The sequence below is a fragment of the Puma concolor genome, chromosome B3, assembly GCF_028749965.1.
Source record: "Puma concolor isolate L17-30 chromosome B3, mPumCon1.1.hap2, whole genome shotgun sequence".
Taxonomy (NCBI): domain Eukaryota; kingdom Metazoa; phylum Chordata; class Mammalia; order Carnivora; family Felidae; genus Puma; species Puma concolor.
The window spans coordinates 99031190-99051591 of NC_141672.1; the positions used below are offsets into that span (position 1 = coordinate 99031190).

General features: G+C 36.6%; 1 protein-coding gene across 5 annotated transcripts in view; it reads left to right on the forward strand.

Annotated features, from left to right (window-relative positions):
• UNC13C (unc-13 homolog C) overlaps positions 1-20402 on the forward strand; it is a 627591-nt gene that overhangs the window by 347550 nt on the left and 259639 nt on the right. For all 5 annotated transcript variants that reach the window (XM_086710729.1, XM_086710726.1, XM_086710727.1 and 2 more), the window contains exons 18-20: positions 6135-6203; positions 7827-7916; positions 12130-12258. In XM_086710729.1, coding sequence (XP_086566855.1) covers positions 6135-6203; positions 7827-7916; positions 12130-12258 — 288 coding nt within the window. The remainder of the gene's footprint in view (positions 1-6134; positions 6204-7826; positions 7917-12129; positions 12259-20402) is intronic.

The window sequence follows — 20402 nt, forward strand, 5'->3', positions numbered from 1 at the left end:
ACTTTCTGAGGTTTATGTTCTAATGGGATAGTCCTTAACCATCTGTAACAATAACCCTATGTCACTCCCAAAGTGTGATTAGTATCAAAGGAGGCTTTGATATTGAGAGATTGAAGAGGATCAAGTGATTGATACTTTTCAGGGACTGATGAAAGTGTGATAAAAGGAGCCGGGCTTTTAGGGATGAGTAATATTTTTCCAATGTCCAAGAAGTAGTTGGGAAGCTACCTTGGGTCTGGGAAGACATTTGAGTAAAGACCAAAGTAAAGATACAAAATAAGTTCAAAGTGTGTGTAAGGTAGCCTGCCTACTAAGTAGGGCAAATAGAATGAAGGATGGTAGAGGGGCGCCTGGGTGGCACAGTCAGTTAAGCCTGCGACTTTGGCTCAGGTCTCACTCACGGTTCCTGGGTTTGATCCCCGTGTTGGGCTCTGTGCTGACAGCTGAGAGCCTGGAGCCTGCTTCAGATTCTGTGTCTCCCTCCCTCTCTGCCCCTCCCCTGCTCATGCTCTGTCTCTCTCGTAAAAATAAATAAACATTAAAAAAAATTAAAACAAAAAGAATAAAGGTAGGTAGTATAAGAAGAAACTGTGCTATTGGGTTGACATTAGATTGTTGAGGGCCTTTAAAACCTACGGAGATGTTTGGATGTCATTCTTGAAGCTTAAGGTATAATCTTTGATTTAGAAAGATAACTAACTGTACGGAAATGTTGCAGAAGGGGGAGAGAGGATATATATCAGACACAGTTCAGTTGTAATAGACACCATGTTAGAAACTTTAAGTAGAAAGGGATTTGGCACAGGGAATTAAATGCTTATAATCATTTGGGACTCAAGGAAGATCTTTCTGTAATAATCCTCAAAATATCACTGATATTTGAAACTGATTTTAAGAGAAGTGGTGAGTTTTCTTACAGTTGGGGAGGTGAGGAATCAGAAGGCTGCTTCTGTTAATGCAGCAGAATGTGTGAGACCACAAAGCTAGTGACCAGAGACTGGGAAATGAATGTCTCCAGGACTTACAGCCCAAGTAAACCAAGAAGCAGGAACTAGGCCTCCGTCACTCGTCTGCTTTCCAAATGTAGCAGTGCACATGTATCTAATAGGCAGAAACTAAGATAATTGCATAAGCCTAGCTACAAAGGAGTTTGGGAAATATGATGTTTAGTTTTCCAGTCTCAGAACTACTGGAAGCCACACTGAAAGAAGGTGAAATGAGTAAAACAGTTCTGGTGTTGAATACAGGAGGATTATATGGAAATTAGTGATAGGGCTGATATGCTAGTCCTGACAAGGCAAAGTAATGCTGCGCTAATGGCTCAGAGAAAATGAAGGTTGTGGCAAGGGAGAAAATGTGTGTGGGAAACATTTTAGAAGTCATTTTTAATGACTTGACAAATGATCAGTTCTGGGGAGAGGTGGATCTAGGTTTTGTGCTTCCTAAGCATTATATAATTTGATGAGATTCTTTTTTAATATTTTTTAAAGTTTATTTATTTATTTTGAGAGAGAAAGAGAGCGCACGAGAGAGATCGAGCTCTCAAGCAGGTGAAGGGCAGAGAGAATGAAAGACAGAACCCCAGGCAGGCTCTGTGCCATCAGTGCAGAGCCTGATGTGGGGCTTGAACTCACAAACTGTGAGATCGTGACCTGAGCTGAGATTAAGAGCCAGAAGTTTAACTGACTGAGCCACTCAGGTGCCCCTGATAAGACTGTTTTTAAGAAAAATACAAATTGTCAATAGAAAACAGAAAATTATTCATTTTTAATGAAAAAAATAAATGCCAATGAATTATAAATTATATAACAAACACTACAAATATTATAGATTCCAGAAAAACAGCATAATATTTTCATTAACTTCCTGATACATCTCTTTAAGAGTTTTTCTAGAGTTTTTGACTGCAGATTCTTTGATCACTTCTTCATATGATGAAAATCCTGAAATACCATTCTTATTGAAAAAAGATAATCCAGGGGCGCCTGGGTGGCGCAGTCGGTTAAGCGTCCGACTTCAGCCAGGTCATGATCTCGCGGTCTGTGAGTTCGAGCCCCGCGTCAGGCTCTGGGCTGATGGCTCAGAGCCTGGAGCCTGTTTCCGATTCTGTGTCTCCCTCTCTCTCTGCCCCTCCCCCGTTCATGCTCTGTCTCTCTCTGTCCCAAAAATAAATAAACGTTAAAAAAAAAATTTAAAAAAAAAAAAAAAAAAAAAAAGATAATCCAGTGTTTAGGAGAAAAAAAATATCTGAGGCTCTCAAGGGGAAGGTTGATCATTGGCATGTGTCCAGCACACTCAATTATATTTGGGTGTGCACATATCTTTTTCTGTGATGAGGCTATCTGTGTTTACTAATGGACACCCAACAAAATTAGTCTCCTACCCTCTCATAGATCCTGGGTGATACGGGTACTATCTCTTTGATGATTACCTTTCAGAGGGATAGCTCCCAAGTACTTGAGGAAGACTTCTCTGGGTTGTAAAGCAACCTGGCAAGAGGCTTTGAAACACATTCACATTTCCCAGGGACAGAGGAAGAATTACAGTTAGGTTTTTTAAAGAGAATGCTCAAAAATTAAGACATCAGGACCTAGAGTCAGGAAAAACCTTTCTAAAGTTTAGTCAAAGTGAGGGAAACATTGAGAGTCTCTAGGTCAGTGAATGATTCCATCTCAGGGCTTTTCAAACTTGCCTGTGAAGAGACTCCTTAAATACTTTTCAGTTGATGACATTTGTTAGTCACTGACACCATCACTGTAGCCCCCAGTGCTGAAGCATCGTTAGATTCAAGTTAAATCAACCCCTGCTGCGGGAGTGAGATAATAAGAAACAAAGAAAGGGAAAAGAACAGCTGAGAATGAGGCAGAGGCTTTTACACCCCTTCCTCAGAAGAACATTTCCTTCTACAACTCCCAGGATACCAGGGTGATATGTTTACATTTCTTGTTGATTTTAATGCACTTGTGAGGTAGCGACCGCTGTCCCCTATTCAAAATCTCCCCTGTGCTCATGGGCCAAAACCGGGCCACCAGCTGGTTTTGTTTGCATGGCCCACATGTGAGGTGAGAATGGTTTCCACATTTTAAATGGCTTTTAAATATCAAAAGAATACCATTATTTTGCGACACATGAAAATTATATGAAATTCAAATTTCATTGTCCAAAAAACCAAAATTTTTCTGGAGAACAGCCATGCCCATTTGTTTGTATATTGTTTCTGGGAGCACTGTGCTACAGTGGCAGAGTTTAATAGAAAGCTGAAGAGAGTTACTACCTGGTTCTTTAGAGGCAGTTTCCTGACCCCTGGTCTAGAGTTACTTTTTTTTTTAAGTTTATTTATTTTGTGAAAGAGAGAGCATGCACAAGAGAGAGCATGTGTGAGCAGGGGAGGGGCACAGAAAGAGGGAGAGAGAGAATCCCAAGCAGGCTCCATGAGGCCCAGCTGGGGCTCCACCTCATGATCATGAGATCATGACTCAGGGGGAAATCCAGAGTCAGATGCTCAACCAACTGAGCCACCCAGGCACCCCTAGAATTATTCTTATCAACTATTTAAACCTAAGTTTTTGCTAACCGGAAACAGTGAGTATTGTGATTGATTTGGCCCTCTACTAAATACCAGGCATGTGTAGACATTACCTAATGTGAAGAATGGAGTATCATGGAGGCTTCAGATGTTGTGGCATGCCCCTCAGGAGAATCATTTTTTAATCACCCAGTCTTTTGTTACTCCTCAAATCACACCATGCAGGAAATAGGCCTCCTCAGCTCTTGCAAATGCGGTCTCACTATAGTTAAATAGAATTATAATAAATACAATTAAATTTCAAGCTGTTCTTCTGTTTAAAGAATCTCTATGAAGATGTAATCAGTAGCACACTTTTAATTTCATATCATCTGATATTGTCTGGGATTTAGCGACAACAAGCCTGGCAGTTTTCTCCACAGTTTTCTGTGTTCCTCGAATGTAAATTTTCCAGCTGGGCACTGAAGACTGAGGTAGGAAGACCACACGTGTGATCTGTGTCAGTCAGAATTCTGTTTGGCTGCATGAAATACAATTTTTTTTTTTTTGTCCGTAGATCCCAAGTCCAGAAGTAATAAGGAATTCAGGATGAGGGTAGCTGCTCAGGATGGTAATTTTTTGAAAGGGTGGGCAGACAGGGCTAAGGTGAGGTATGGGGGCGTCCTGCTCCACCACACCTAATTGCTTGTTTAGCTTTTTATCTGAAGGTAACATGACTGTTTTACCTTCACGTGTCTAGTCTGAGTTTCAGGTGGAAGAAAGGAGAGAGACACAGGGCAGATGGAGAAAAAGCCTGACAAGGAGTTACATAGTGAACACTAATACAACAACGGCGCCTGCCAAGCATTCTTTTAGAATCTTTCCAAATAATAATTCATGGTAATGTGCTAGCTGGGTCCATCCCCTTTAATAAACTATATATATATCTCATTAGCCAAAATCATATTGCATGACCATTCCTGCAGGAAAAGAGGTCATGAAGTTAGGTATTTCAGAATGGCCACATTTTAATTACAAGGTTCTAGTAGTAAGGAAGAATGGAAAAGGATATCAAGCACACAGCCAGAACAGTCACTACCCGTGTATATAACAGGGCTAGTGACTTGGGCATTAATGTGACTTACCAGGGTTGTGTCAGCTGTCTTGATGATTTATACCAATCACAGAGGTCAGATAAAGCATCTTAAGACATGACATGAGCACATTAGCTTTTACAGTTATTGAATGGTTAACTTTACTTTGGCCTAAACTGATTATGGTAGTGGTTCTTAGGGTTTTCTCTTTTGATTGAGAGCTACTGACCCACGTGGTTGGGGGATGAGGGTTAATAAAAGGACAATATAGTTCACCTCTTTCCCTGGGAAAGCCTGAGGGAAAGTGGGAAAGGAAAATCTAAGACCTTTAACTCATCAGCAGTTTTCAGTAGCTTTACTGAAGAGTCTTCTCTGCCTAATAAGATGGCAAGCATCTTGAAGGCAAGTTTCATTTCTTAGGCTCTTTCATTGTCTCTGCAAGGGGTTAACACAGAAAATAATATCAAGTTTGATTGTCTGACATATGAACCAGATAAAGGTAGTTTATTCAGAAAATTGGAGTTTCAACTTAGGAACAGTTCATCAACTTCTGTTAATAGCTCACTTCATCAAAATCAGTGACTTCAAGGAATGAGTTATAACCCCATAAATCTACCTTTTATGTGAAAGTGTTAGGAAGTTTCTACTTCGGCCAGTATCTTCCAAAGTACAGTTTGTTATTTACAGAATACTCATGTAGGCAGAGACCTTTGCTCTTACTTCCACTCTCTTATTTCTTTTTATTTTTGATTAAAATCTGAGACTCAGAATGGGGGTCATCTACCTATAAACTTTGTGTGACTTTGATGTTTTTATTTTATCTAATTTATTTACTTTATTTAATCAACATAAGTTCATCTTTAGACTTATAAGCAAACTCATTATTTTCAGATCCTATGAAGAGGTCAGTCCAACACTGAGATAGCCTCAGAGGGAAGTATTAGTTTTTTGTGTGTTATTTTGTTTTGTTTTTTTGCTTAATGTTTTATATATATGTTTTTTTAAACACTAAATCATAAACATACTGGAAAGACAATCAGTACTTTCAGATTATGAAGTCTATACTTGTTACCAAAGAGAAAGTGCTTTTTGAAATTGTTCTTGATGAGAACAAGAGCTATTCCTGCTTCCACAGGTAGGAGAAATTTCAAAATAATAATAATTTATTTCTGAGGAGGCACAGTGGTGTGTGGGGTGGTTGATGTTTTATCTTGCTGACTCATATTGTGAATTAGTACAGTGGTGATTCAGTTCTCTGGACTCTTTCCCCTGAAAGCAACTTTTTGGATATTTTCTTATTCATCACAGAGAGTCTTTGTGGCTTATTGGCAAGAGATTGGTTTTGTTGTGAAAGATAATCTGCATTTGAATCACTGTTTTGTCACATACTAGCTCTATCACCTTAGATAAATTTTTTATATCTTTGAACCTTCCTTTCTGTAAAATGAGGAAAATAACTCCTAGAGTTGTTTTGAGGGTTACTTTTAGAATGACCATTTATTTCTGTTCTCCTATTTTGTTTTTGCTCTGTACAGAGGGAAAAATTCATAAAACTATTGGACCAGTTGCATAACTCTTTAAGGATTGACCTGTCAAAGTATAGGGTATGTACAAAATTATTTTCCTGAAGGTAAGATACCATGTTTGGCTGAGATGCTTTCTTGTCATATTATAAAAAATCATCCACTGTGTAATGGAAAAGTAAAAATACTGATCTTGGGATCTCAGGTTCTATCACACTGGAAAAGTCCAGTCAGTAAGCAAGCAGATGTCCCTTGTTCAGAGACCTTGCCCCACACAAGCCTATACTAATAAAGTGTGTGTGTGTGTGTGTGTGTTTAATTTTACAACTATTTTAATAACTTTCAGACTGAGAGGCAATCAGCTAATTCTTGAGGTAAACATGTGGCATAGACCTCATCTTGAAAGCTCACCCCTTGTTGCTGAGATATCCTGCTGATAGTTCCTCAGCTTTTAAGATTCTTACTTGGACTCACCGCTTAATTCACTCTTTCTAGATCACTATAATATGCTTTTTGAAGTTGTCCAAAGTTTTTGTCAACTATTCTATACTTCACCTCCAGGTGAAACATACAAATACATACACACACAAATGTATTCATGTACTTTTGGGTGTAAATATATATATTATTTTAATTATAAAGATCTTAGATACAAAATATTCAGTTATAAATTATATTTCTAGAAAAAATTTGTTGCAATAACTCTTGCATTCTTTATTTAATAATTTATTCTAGACATCATACCTGCAAATATGTGTATCTACTACATTCATGTTTTAGTTCATTATTGATGGATCTCTTAATTGTATATTTCTGGAAATTATACCACATTTTGTCAAATTCAACCTTCCTGTTGGAACTGGGGCCAACACTGTTAGAAGATAACTGCTATTAACTAGGCAATAAAAAAAAGATAATTGGGGGCAAAGGGGCCTTGAGGCCACATTATTTGTCATCATTTTGACACCTTAACTCTGCTGACGTTCATGAATATCTAAAGGTTACGTGTGGTTTTTCAGGTCACTTTTTAAAAAGCCAATCTGAAAGCATGGTAAATGAGAAATTCCTCAATGCTACAATGTTAAAATCTTATATCAAACATTTTCATGATCACACCTTTCCTTTACTTCAAAGTTCTGAACTTCTTTATTTTTATATGACGTTTTCACCCAACATCACTAACAAACTTTTTGCTGAAATCCACAGTACTTGAGGGAGAGACTTGGCAGTGCAGTCTTACTCTTTTTTTTTTAACTTTTAAAAGTTTCTTTGTGACTAAAAGTAAATGTAGCATATGTAAAAGTTCCCAAGGGTATTTTTGGAAAAAATTACTCATCTTGAGAAAGTTATTAAAAATATTTCCAACTACATGCTGTCCACTCCACTTTTAGTAGCAAAATTATTATAGCAACAAAGACGAATAATAATGCTGCATGAATTGTATAATTATATATACATAATATATAATAAAAATTATATTTTTATTGCAATGTGGAAATAGAAGCATATGGCTTTGTAAGACTAGCAGTATTTCCATATTGTTTACTTTTTGTAATATTTTATGATAAAATATTTTGGGAATACTCTAGGGATATTTTTTATAATTTTACACAGTTCATTTCCCATTTCCTTTACCAGAAAGCTAGTTTTAATTTGTTTTCCCACTCTGAAAATTTACCCATTTTCTGTTTATTAATTAACCAGGAAAACTTCCCAGCCAGCAATGCTGAACGACTGCAAGACCTGAAATCAACTGTTGACCTACTAACAAGTATCACCTTCTTCAGGATGAAGGTACCTCATCTTACCTGTCACCATCTTGTTGTGACATAACGCATTTATTCCCTGCTAAAGTCTGGCTTTTACTCCTCTCTTGACCAGTGAGGTCCAACCCTTGCAGTTATGCCATGATGCCTTTTCCTTTGCTAAGTGAATCCTCCAGTATGAGGTCTGTTGAAAAAGAATTATCCTAGACACCTAAAATATTCTGATACATTCGGCTTAAATTTAGTTTTAAATTAAATCCATCTTAAATACGGCTCTTACTAAAAAAGAAATCTCTAAGAATGCTAAATGGAAATGAGTTACTTCTTACTTTAGTTTTAACTCCCATGACTTGCTAACCTTTTCATCCCAACAGAGTAGCTGATTCTTTTAAGTTTGCCCCAATTGTGACAACTTCCATTTTCAGCCCTGGAAATGTCCACATAGGGATATATTTGATTGTTGAATCCTTTTGTATAGTTAACTATCTACAAAACTATGCAGGCATTTCTTTTTAGGTAGATCTCTGCTTTAACATCAAGTTCTTTGCACTCAAAATTTGGCTATCAAGACTATTCATGTCAAGTGTTTCCTAAAACTATTTGTCAGGCTATGGGCTAAAAAATTTTGCTCTCTGAAAGAGTTTTATGATGTTTATTCAGAAAATTCCTCTACAGAAAAAAAAAACAAAGCAATTGTCAGTCGCTCATGATTGTTTTCACTAGAAGCACTAAAAATGGTACTATATGAGAGACAGAAAACAAAACCATGCCATATCAGCAGTCATTTGGAGTTTTTCAAGTCCAAAGAAAATTCATTTGGCTTCAAATCACAGTGTAATTGGGTGACTGGGATAAATAGAATTTATATCCATTCTTACCCTCTGGCAGCAGCTGTTGGAACAGTGTATAGGGAAGGATAGTGAGCTTCCAACCAAGCTCACGAGGAAAAGTTACTTTATTGACAGGCGATGGGTGCCATTAACACTGAGGCAGGGGGGACATGGGAGTGAGGGTAGGGGGTGCCTGCACAAGTGCTACATATCTGCCATTTCTCAGTCACCAGCCTTGATGTGTTTAGAAACAAAATCTCAAACTTCCAGCACCTCCTCCTCCATCCTCACTACCAGCCGATGACCTTGCTTCACACTGCACTGAAAAAAATGGGAGCAAATGCTGGAGAGCTTCCTCAAGCTCAGACCACATGCTCCTCCCACCCACCCCATCTATCTACTTACTTGAATCTGTGTCCATATACTCTTCCTTCCTTTATTACTATTGATTAGCTGTCTCTTCTCCTAGAAAAGACCATCTCTTCCAGCTGTGCAATTGATTTCATGCCCTTCTGAACACTAAAGCCTTGGTGCTGCAGTGGCTCCTGCTCTCCTCAAAGATGGACTCCACTTTCTTCTCCATCTACAACACCCGAATTCCCCCTGTTCTTTAATACCAAAACACCTTAGAATCAGCTTCATTATGTTTTCTTGCCCATCTCTATTCTTTCAGTATCTTTTGAACAAATTTCCTCCTCCCGTTTTCTTTTTTTCTCATTACACGCAGTCAAATTCATTCCTTTGGTGTACAGATCTATTCTTTTTGACAAACGTGTAGTTGTATCACCACCACGGCAATTAACCAATGAAACGGCCCCATAATCCTCCAGAATTCCCTCGGGCTGCTTTTTTTTCTTTAATTTTTTTTTTCAACGTTTATTTATTTTTGGGACAGAGAGAGACAGAGCATGAACGGGGGAGGGGCAGAGAGAGAGGGAGACACAGAATCGGAAACAGGCTCCAGGCTCTGAGCCATCAGCCCAGAGCCCGACGCGGGGCTCGAACTCACGGACCGCGAGATCGTGACCTGGCTGAAGTTGGATGCTTAACCGACTGCGCCACCCAGGCGTCGGGCTGCTTTTTAATACTCACTGCCTCTCCCACCCCTTGGCAACTACCTATCCATTGCTGTTTCCTTATAGGCTTACCTTTTCCAGAATATCCTGTGAATGAAATAATACGCTATATAGCATGACACATTGGCTGTTCATCCATCTTGTTGAGTGTTATCAACAGTTCATTCCTTTTTATTGAGTAGCCATTCTTGGTTATGCAGGTAGCCATTCTGAGTAGCCACTTACTGAGTAGCCATTCTTGGTTATGCATGTACTACAGGCATTTGGGTTGTTTCCAGTTTGGGTTGTTAATAAAACTGTTAAAAAATATTTATGTAGAAATTATTAGTGTAAACATAAGCTTTCACTTTCTTTGGAGTGAGGTTCCTGGGTTTGCCTTCTTAGCAGCTATGTTTGAGAATCCTAATTGCACTATATCTTGTGGTAAAGCTCTTGGTATTTTCCGTGGTTTCAAATATTACTATTTTGTTAGCCATTCTAATAGGAGTGAAACTGTATCATATTACATCTTAATTTTATTTATTATTGATAATATTGGTCATCATTTCTTGGGCTGATTTGTTATCTGAATTTTTCTTTTAGGAACCATCTATTGAAATATTTGCCCATTTTTTATTAGTTTGTCTTGTTTTGTTTTAGTATCAAGAGTTCTTTGGGACCCTCGGCAGGCTCAGTTGGAAGAGTATGTGGCTGTTGATTTCGGGGTCATGAGCTCCAGCTCCAATTTAGGCAAAGAGATTACTAAAAGTAAATTTTAAAAACTTAAGGGAAAAAAAAGAGTTCTTTATATAGTCTAGATACAAGTCTTTTTTCAGGTGCTTTATTTGCTAGGAGTTTCTCCCTGTCTGTACTTTTTCTTTTCATTCTCTAACAGTACCTTTTGTACAGCAAAAGGGTTTAATTTGGATGAAGTCTACTTTAGCAATTTTTGATTTATAGATAGTGCTCTGGGCTAAAGCAAGGTCACAAAGAGATTTTCCTGTTTCTTCTAAAAGTTTTATTTTATCTTGTATGTTTAGTCCTGTGTTTTATTTTGAAAGTTTTTTTTTTGTTGTTGTTGTTGTTTTTAATGTTATGAGGTATGGGTCAAAGATAACTTTTTTTTTTTTTTTTTTTTTTTTTTTTTTTTTTTTTTTTGCATACTACATGTTCAATCATTCTAACACCATTATCCAGGGTTAATTTTTGGACTTCTTCTCTTTTGTATCCATACTCATCTAGTCCTGTTCCTTTGAATTCTTATTTAAGCTAATAATTTCAAAATTTGTATCTCTAGCCCCAGGCATCTCCATGAGTCCAGACTCATACGCAAATGTCTACTTCCATGCGTAACAACCTTCTCAATCTTAACCTGCCTGAAACTGAGCTCTTCATCACCTGTGTACAGCTTTATTTGTCTAGTTAACCTACCTTCATTGTATCAGTTATCATGCTAGAACCATGGGGTCCTAACTCCTCTCTTTCTCTCACACCAATTATCCAATCATTGAGCAGATCCTGTTAGCTCTTCCTTCCCAAATTAAACAGCTCCTAGCTTAACACCATAGTCCAAGCGCTATATTGACTAAATTACTATAGTGTTCTCATCCCTGGTCTTTCTACATTTTCCATAGCCTGCCTTAAAGCAGCCTAAGGGAGCCGTTTGTTTGTTTGTTTGTTTGTTTGTTTGTTTGTTGTGTTCATTCATTCATTCTTTTTTCTTAAGCCATTTAAATGACAGTTGAGTTACATCACTTTGCCCTTCTGCTGAAAGAGTCTGATTCCTTCCCACCTTACTCAAAGTTAAGGTTCTTAAAATAGTCTGTATATAGATTTTTCCCCTGGCTCCATCCTTTTACTTCTCTGAATTCACCTAGTGTTGCATCCTCTTTGTTAGTTCTATTCTGCTGAAACGTTTTCTATCTCCTCTGCTTTATTTTACTTTTCAATGTGCACCATCATGGAATATATTTTACTGATTTCTTTTATTATCTGCTAGAATTTAGCTCCATGAGGAAAGGGATTTTTCTTCCTTTGTTCACTGGGGTATCCTATTGTCGTGCACACAGTAGGTGATAATGTTGAATGATTGAAAAGAATGAATGGATGAATAATGTTGTGATTGGTCCTCTATGTGTTTCTATTTGAATATTTACAACTATGATCATTTTCACTGCATCGTCATATGAGAAAATTAAACATTTACACTAAAATGGTTTTAAAAGGTTTTAAAATAAACCTTTTTTCCTGAATGTAGAAATATCAACTAAAAACATTTATTGAAGATTATTTGAGTTGTTGATACTGGATTACAATGTTATATTTTTTGACTTTAAGAAAATAATTTGTCTCTCAGGTTCTGGAGCTGCAAAGTCCCCCAAAGGCCAGCATGGTGGTGAAGGACTGTGTTAGGGCGTGCCTGGATTCTACATACAAGTATATTTTTGACAACTGCCATGAACTCTATTCCCAACTAATTGATCCGGTAAGAAAAGATGTATGTCTCCTTTGTTTCTAATGTCTGTTTCTATATGTTTAGAATGACACTAAATGAGAATATATGTTCAATTAATTTCCCATTAACTGTGGGTTTTGAGAATTCTTAATCTTTTCTTCACATATGAACATCACTTTCATTTACATGAAATAATTCACTCCTTAAAACAACCTTATGTAATAAAGGTAGATACTATGTTTTAAGCTTTTCAGATGAGGAATCAGTTTCACAACAATTAAGTGATTTGCTCAAGGTCACGCAGTGGTCAAGTGGCAGATTTGGGACTAGAATTTAGGATTCCAACTCACCTCTTATGTTCTTCCTCTAACACATAACTTCCTCCCTTATCACTTTACCTAATAAAAGTGATAGATAGGGAAACATATAACAGGACGGTAAAATCATCCTATATGTAAATTAACTATTAAGGAATATTTCAAAAATACAAAAGAAAATATAGAAAGCACACCAAACATATATACACTTACCACCTAGATGACCAAATGTTAACATTTAGTAATATTTGCTCTGTTCTTTATTGTCTAAAGGCATTAAATGAATATTACACCTGCAGAAAGGAGCATTTCCCTTTGTGCTTTTTCCAAAGTGAATTCTCCTCCCTTTCTCTTCCTTCAGAGATAAACACTAATATTAGACAGTTTGAGCATATTTTCACATATGCTCAATGAACACTTCAGTTTTATTATCTGTGAATTAGCTATTGATCCTCTGTTGATTTTTCTGTGGGCTTGTCCTTTACCTATTAATTTGTAAAAAAAAAATTCTAAAATATATTCTGGATACTAATCCTTTTGGTTATGTGACTTTATATTACTTCCCTCTTTATACGTGATGTATCTTTTTGTTGTGTTGAAGTTTTCCTCATACTAGGCATCATGCATACTATGATTTATGCATTGCTATCACTTCTATAAAACTGGTGTTTGGAGATGACTTTTTAATATGTATCTACTGTCCACTTTCCTGAAGAAAGTAGGCACTCCACTAGATACTGGAAATTGTGCAATCACTCTGGACCTTCTTGGTTACTTGAGTGGGGCAAATTCTAGATAATTATATTGAATGAGAAAAGTGGGACTCTTTCATTTTAGGTTTCAGGCTGAGCTTCTTATAGTATTAAAACTTTCTGGTGTCCTTAGCCTAGTAGGAGAAAAAAATTAAAGCTGGAGTTTGCCGTTGTATAAGATAATGATGTATAACCACATAATTGTTCATAACTTTATTATTCCTGCTAGATGTGTTCTAGTTTAAAAACTTAGTTCTCTGGGATTTTTAAAGATTAAATTGTCTCTCACTATGTTCTTCCATTGGGTGGCTTTCTCATAGCTTCTCTTTGTCTATTTTCTACCATCTTCCTCCCATAAGGCCCTTCAATACTTTTACATTTTCAACTTCATTGTATTTATTTTAACTAAAAGGTAAAATTGAAACTTTTTGTTACACCAGGTATGTTATCCATACATAACTTCATAATCAATTTACCAAACCTCCCCAGCTTCAATTTCTTATTCCTTGAAACTTCATACACACTGTCCCCTCTCGTGATCCCTAAATTCTATTATTTTCATGAATTGTCCATCCTCTTTCATACCCATGCATTTATGTATCCTGTTCTATTTGCCTATAATGTTTTTCCCCTCTTTCCTGCCTTCATCAAAATTGAACTTAAATATGACATGCTATTCTACTAATTTATACCCAGTGTATGAACCATATCACTAAAATGTCTTATTTAGTGTCTTTCTATTTACTATATTACTAATAATAATAATTCACAAATAAACAGCTTTATTTTCCTAAGAGATATAGAGATATGGGTGGTTCCCATAAAGCAAACATGCTCCTAACAAATAGTAAATGAAGTGTCACCTCAAGATGAATCTAACATGGCTTAATATTTGCTAACCTGGCTTTAAAAACAAAGACATTTACATAGTTTGCCAACTGTCTAGTTATTCTTTTTGGTGAAGAGATCTATATAGATAAAATTGATAAGAAATCTTATCAATGTAGAGAAGTAGAAAATTTGGAGCTATGTTTTCCATCAAAGAAAAAGACTTTTCCATAAGCATTGCTATCATTTGAAATTCTAAAGGAAGTACCTATTGGATCTGAGTAATTTAGGAAAATAATATTCTCTAGAGCCCTTCTGAAGCCATCTTGGAAAAGTTTTAATGATTAAGGTTTATCTCCCCTTAGTTGATTGGAATGGTCTTCTCCCGTGAGCTCAAGATCTTTTTTTCTCATACCACACATCTAAATTGTCCTAATCTGATGACTTTATCTTCAAAACTAAATACCTTATCTTCACAGTATTTCCAGAATCTGACCACTTTTTTTTTTTTAATGTTTATTTACTTTTTGAGAGAGAGAGAAAAAGAGCTTGAGCGGGGGAGGGACAGAGAGAGAGAGAGAGAGAGAGAGACAGACAGACAGAATGTGAAGCAGGCTCCAGGCTCTGCACTGTCAGCACAGAGCCACATGGGGGGCTCGAACCCATGAACCATGAGATCATGACATGAGCTGAAGTTGGACACTTAACTGAGCCACACAGGAGCCCTGAATCTGACCACTTTTTACCAGCTCCATCCTTCCATCCTGATCTGAGCCACCATCATTGCTCATTTGCATTACTATATAATTTCCTAATAGAGAACAGTGGTTGCATCCTACCATCCTCTATTCTAAATAAAACAGTAAGAATGATTGTTTTAAAAAGTAAATCAGACCATGTCCTGCTGTTGCACAGAATGTTATAAAGTCCCTTCATTTCAGTCTAATTTGAAGTCCTTAAAATTGCCTATAAGGCATAGAATCTGGCTCATATTACACCTTCCACCCCACTTACTCTGTCCTGCGCACATACCATTGTGTAAGTGGAGAGTCAAATAAGGGTTTACCCACAAGAACAGTGTTGAACCCCCTGATACTTACGTGACTGCATAGATCATAGTAGGTGCTCAGGAAAGCATTTGAGTGAATTGAATAAGTGAATAAACAATATTTTTTCTCAAACCAAATGATGATAATTTATAGGTAAATTTGGCCTACTATAAACAGGAGTGAAAGGAGTGCTCTATTCTGTGGTAGACACTCAAGTGCTTGCCTAAAGCCTCTTGGAGTTGTATTGGGTCATGCCACAGGGTCCTGAATGATGAGATAGGGGAGAAATTGATGAACACCCCATCCAGTCCCAACACTTAAAAATACCTTGCAGTATTCTCCAGCCCTCTCTTCTGTGCTGCAGTAACCTTGATATACACCCATTCTAAATGGTATAGCTATCAGGTGGAGGAGGGCTATCCAGCCAGCTTCAGACTTTGGATATTTAATAAATAATCATTTACTACATTAACTCATTGAGATTTGGAGATTTATTTGTTACCACAGCATAACTTGGCTTATTTTGACTAACATACCTTCATATCAGATTCCATCCTGCCACCCAAACTATTTAAAATACATCTGTGTTTATGTGACTCCTATCTATAACTCTATACTCCCCATTCACTTATGGGATTAAGTCTAAACACTGCCGTTATCCAAAGGCCCTCCAAGATCTAAGCTCTATCTTTCCTTATTTTAACCTCATTTCTACTTTGCATTCTGTGATTCAACACACTAAAGTCCATGATGAGTTTGTCTGCATTTTTTTTCCTGTTTGGAGTTGTTTTACCTCCCCAAACCCCCTTCATGACTAACTCTAGCTCATCTGGCCATTTCTTCAGAAAGCTTTTAGGATCTCTCCTACCTATATTAGGTATTCCTGCTCTCTGCTCTTATAATACCATGACATGTTATCACCAGTGCACTTATTATGCTGAATTTATTAAGCACAGAATAATGTAATACCTGTTTGGCCTGTCTTTCCCATTAGGCTGCAGTGTAGCCCCAGTGTTCAATGCTGTGCCTGACAAAGAGTAGGGTTGATCAGGTAATCAATTAATAAAAAACACATTTTATAAAAGCAGCACTATGATACTTAGCTATTTATAGTCTCTTTCAATGACTCCATTTCTAAGTATGTGGTCAAGAACATGGTCTCTGATGTCAGAACCCTTGAGTTCAAATCCTGGCATTCCTGCTTATTATTTTTGTAATCTTGGATGCACTACTGAGTCTCTTCATGTCTTAGTTTCTTCATCAAGACCTATTTTTTAATATTCATGATACTTGTCTTTTATCTGAGTTCTCTTTAGATGAAGTAATGCCTGAAACCAAAAACCAAGAATTTCAGGGTTGTTAGACACAGTATAATTCTGATTATTTAAATGTGGAAGCATACTTTCTCTCTCCAAAGGGGTTTTAAAGAATCATGTAAAAATAGTGATTGGAATAAAAATGGAAAGTAGATTTAAGAGAAAAATCAAAGTAACTGTAGTTAGAACAACAAAATAGAGTGTGTTTTCTCAAGGCTGGCTGCACACTCAGAGAACAGCATTCACCTTGGCTGAATCACCAAGTTCTATGTTTGTCCTTCAATTTAGCATAACTAAGAACTCAAATGTTGTAGTGTGGACATAGGTGATTGATCTCTTGCATAAAGACACATGAGATAATCTAGAAACTAGGCCAATGTTCTAATTATATTTCTTTAATAATTAGTAATGAGTTTAAGAAACTTCTCATAAGTTTTTTAACTATTTGAGTAACGATTTTTATAAATTACCTGTTTGTATCTTGTGCCTATTTTTAAAAACAGAGTTTTTGTATTTTTCTGGTCTATATTATGGCATTTCTGAGTCCTTTTGACACAGCAGAGATTTTTCACAATCTGTAATCTTTATTTATCTTTGTCACAGTGTATGCTAATAAGAAATTCTCAGCTTTGATATAATCAAATTGATGTTTTTCTGTTTAAATTTGAGATTTGGAGTTTTTTAAAGAGTCTGTTCTAACCATCCCACAAAAAGAAGGCCTCCTTATGTCAACTTTAATAAAATGGATATTTTCTAGCTTGGTAATAATCATTGTTAATTACGATCATCCAATTCCCCTTGCTGTTGTTCCATGCTCCTAAGGCAGTCTTCAGATTATAGGTTGGCTTTTTATATAGATGTCCTTCTAGGAAAGGATAGGCCAAAAATTGTCAAGTCTGTTTGAAATGTTTGTATTTTTTTTTTAAAAAACTATAATTTGTTCCCTGAAGTGAGCTTAAATTTATACTTGTGCCTAACATATCTAGGAATGAATATCTACCTACCCAACCATGTACCCACCCAACCACCTACCTACCTCTATATGGAAAATCACATGTGGATTGTCTCCAACTCACAATGGTTCTGTGTACAATTTCTTGACTTTATGATGGTGTGAAAGTGATAGGCATTCAGTGGAAGCCATACTTGAGGTTTTGAATTTTGATCTCTTCTTGAAGTAACAATATATATTATGATCCTCTCTCATCGATGCTAGGCAGTGGCTGTGAGCCACAGCTCCTTCCCCCACACGACCACAAAGGTAAACAACTGATTCAACCATTCTGTACCCCTACAGCCGTTCTGTTTTCCACTCTCAGTACACTATTCAACAAATTTCATGAGACATTCAATACTTTAGTATAAAATAAGCTTTGTGTTAGGTGATTTTGCCTGACTGTAAGATTTTTAAGTATTCTGAGCACATTTAAGGTAGGCTAGGCTATCCTGAAATGTGTGGTTGGTTAAGTGTATTAAAGGCATTTTTGATTGATAATATTTTAATTTATGGTGGATTCTTTGGGACATAACCCCATCATAAATTGAAGAAAACATGTATGTATGCTTTGGGCTTCTTTGTTTCCCTCCCAAATCCAGTTATTCTGCCTCTTGCTTCTGAGGAAATCTCTGTTATGAATTTGGCATTAGCTTTCTGATTCCTCGTTGTGTATATTTATTATGCATGCCTGTTATCTATTTGTAGCACCATGTATATCTCCATCAATCTCTTATATATTACATTGTATAAATATGCCATACCATGGTGTGGTTACATATGTTAGTTCCAGAACCAGGCAGCCTAAGTGTTGTTTGCTACAGATTCTGCAATTTTTTTTTTTTTTTTAAATGAGATTGATGTCTTCCTGAAAAGGCTTGGAAATTTTGAAATAGTCGTTTTATTACATCAGTGGAAACTTCTTTTTTTTTTTTTTTTAATTTTTTTTTTTCAACGTTTATTTATTTTTGGGACAGAGAGAGACAGAGCATGAACGGGGGAGGGGCAGAGAGAGAGGGAGACACAGAATCGGAAACAGGCTCCAGGCTCTGAGCCATCAGCCCAGAGCCTGACGCGGGGCTCGAACTCATGGACCGCGAGATCGTGACCTGGCTGAAGTCGGAGGCTCAACCGACTGCGCCACCCAGGCGCCCCTGGATTCTGCAATTTTTAAAGCTCATTACTTTTTAGAGAACTATCTATGCTGATACATTTAGGAACAGCTTATTGATTTTTTTTTTTTTACAGCTACCTGTCACATAAATGTACCACAATATACATATCAATTTTAACATTTCACTTTTACCAATAATGCTGTAATGAAATTTTGTGGTGAAAATGATATTGCAAATTCCAGTCTGTGGTCTTTTTATGTTTATATATTTTGAGAGGGTGGGGAGGGGCAGAGAGAGTGAGAATCTGTGCTGACAGCACAGTCTCATGTGGGACTCAAATTCATGAGCCATGAGATCATGACTTGACATGTAATCACAAGTTGAATACTTAACCGAATGAGCCACCCAGGCATCCCATCCAGTCTTTGGTCTTAAAGAACAAAAGCATGCCCTCCTTTCCTCTATTTTTCCAATTCTACTAGAAATAATATAAGCTTGTACAATGTGGTCAAAAGTACTCTTTTTTTCACGTGTTTAAATGTTTTTTTACTTGTCTGATTCCCATAGTACACACTGTGTTTAATGAGAACAAAGTCTGTCTTATTTATTATTGAATTTACAGTACATAATACCATGCATCACATAGAGTAGCAAAAATCAACAAATACTTGCTTACTTAATGGAACTTCTATGCAGAAACATCTGTTTGTATGCAACCTGTGATAAGTATCCTGCTATTTATTTAAAAATGTTGACCAAGAGATCTTCTGAAAACCTCTTGGGAAAGAAAATACCTTCCAAGAATACTTCAATTTGGCAACTTAAATGAACTTAAAGCTATAAGATTTCAAGAAGTCTACCCTTGAGCTGTAGGTATGTGCTTCTTTAGTTATTTTAGTGAAAGAAGTTGCTTTAGTACTTTTCTTTAGTTTTGTTCTTTTGCTTTTATTTCTGCCCTAGCTAATTCTAAATAATTCAGTAATAAAAGTGTCCTTAAAAATAAAATATGACTTTGAAATTTACAAATAGAAAAATTCTAATTCTTTAACTTTTTATTTGAGATGCTACTTAAACAGTAATCATTAAGGAACTGGCTTGAAAGCATCCCTGACTTCTCCTATGGTTTTTTGTTTTTTGTTTTTTTGCTTTTTGTTTTTTTTTTCTTTAAATTTTTTTTTCAACGTTTTTTATTTATTTTTGGGACAGAGAGAGACAGAGCATGAACGGGGGAGGGGCAGAGAGAGAGGGAGACACAGAATCGGAAACAGGCTCCAGGCTCCGAGCCATTAGCCCAGAGCCCGACGCGGGGCTCGAACTCACGGACCGCGAGATCGTGACCTGGCTGAAGTCGGATGCTTAACCGACTGCGCCACCCAGGCGCCCCTGTTTTTTTTTCTTTAAGCAATGGGCTTTCTTATACAACTGGTAGCTTTAGTTTAGGGAATGATGTCCATTGTGCACTTATAGTGCCTTTTCAGTACCTCATGTAATTATTGTCTTAGCACTAGATCTAAGTAAATACCCATTTAAAAATTAATTTTCTTTTAAAGTTTGTTGCAAAATGTGTAGAAGAAAGTTATGAATATGAAATTTCTTCTTAAATATCACTTTCATAAGCAATATATAAATTGTTAGGAAAAAGAATTGCTCAAAATAAATGGTATGATGACATATTTTCTGTATTGATGAGAAACATGAAAATCCAAAGCATAATACATTATGAGATCATTGTTTTCCTCAATGTGTATTTCAATTTTTCTAAGAAAGTAAAATACGTTAAGCTGAAATAAATTCTAAAATCAC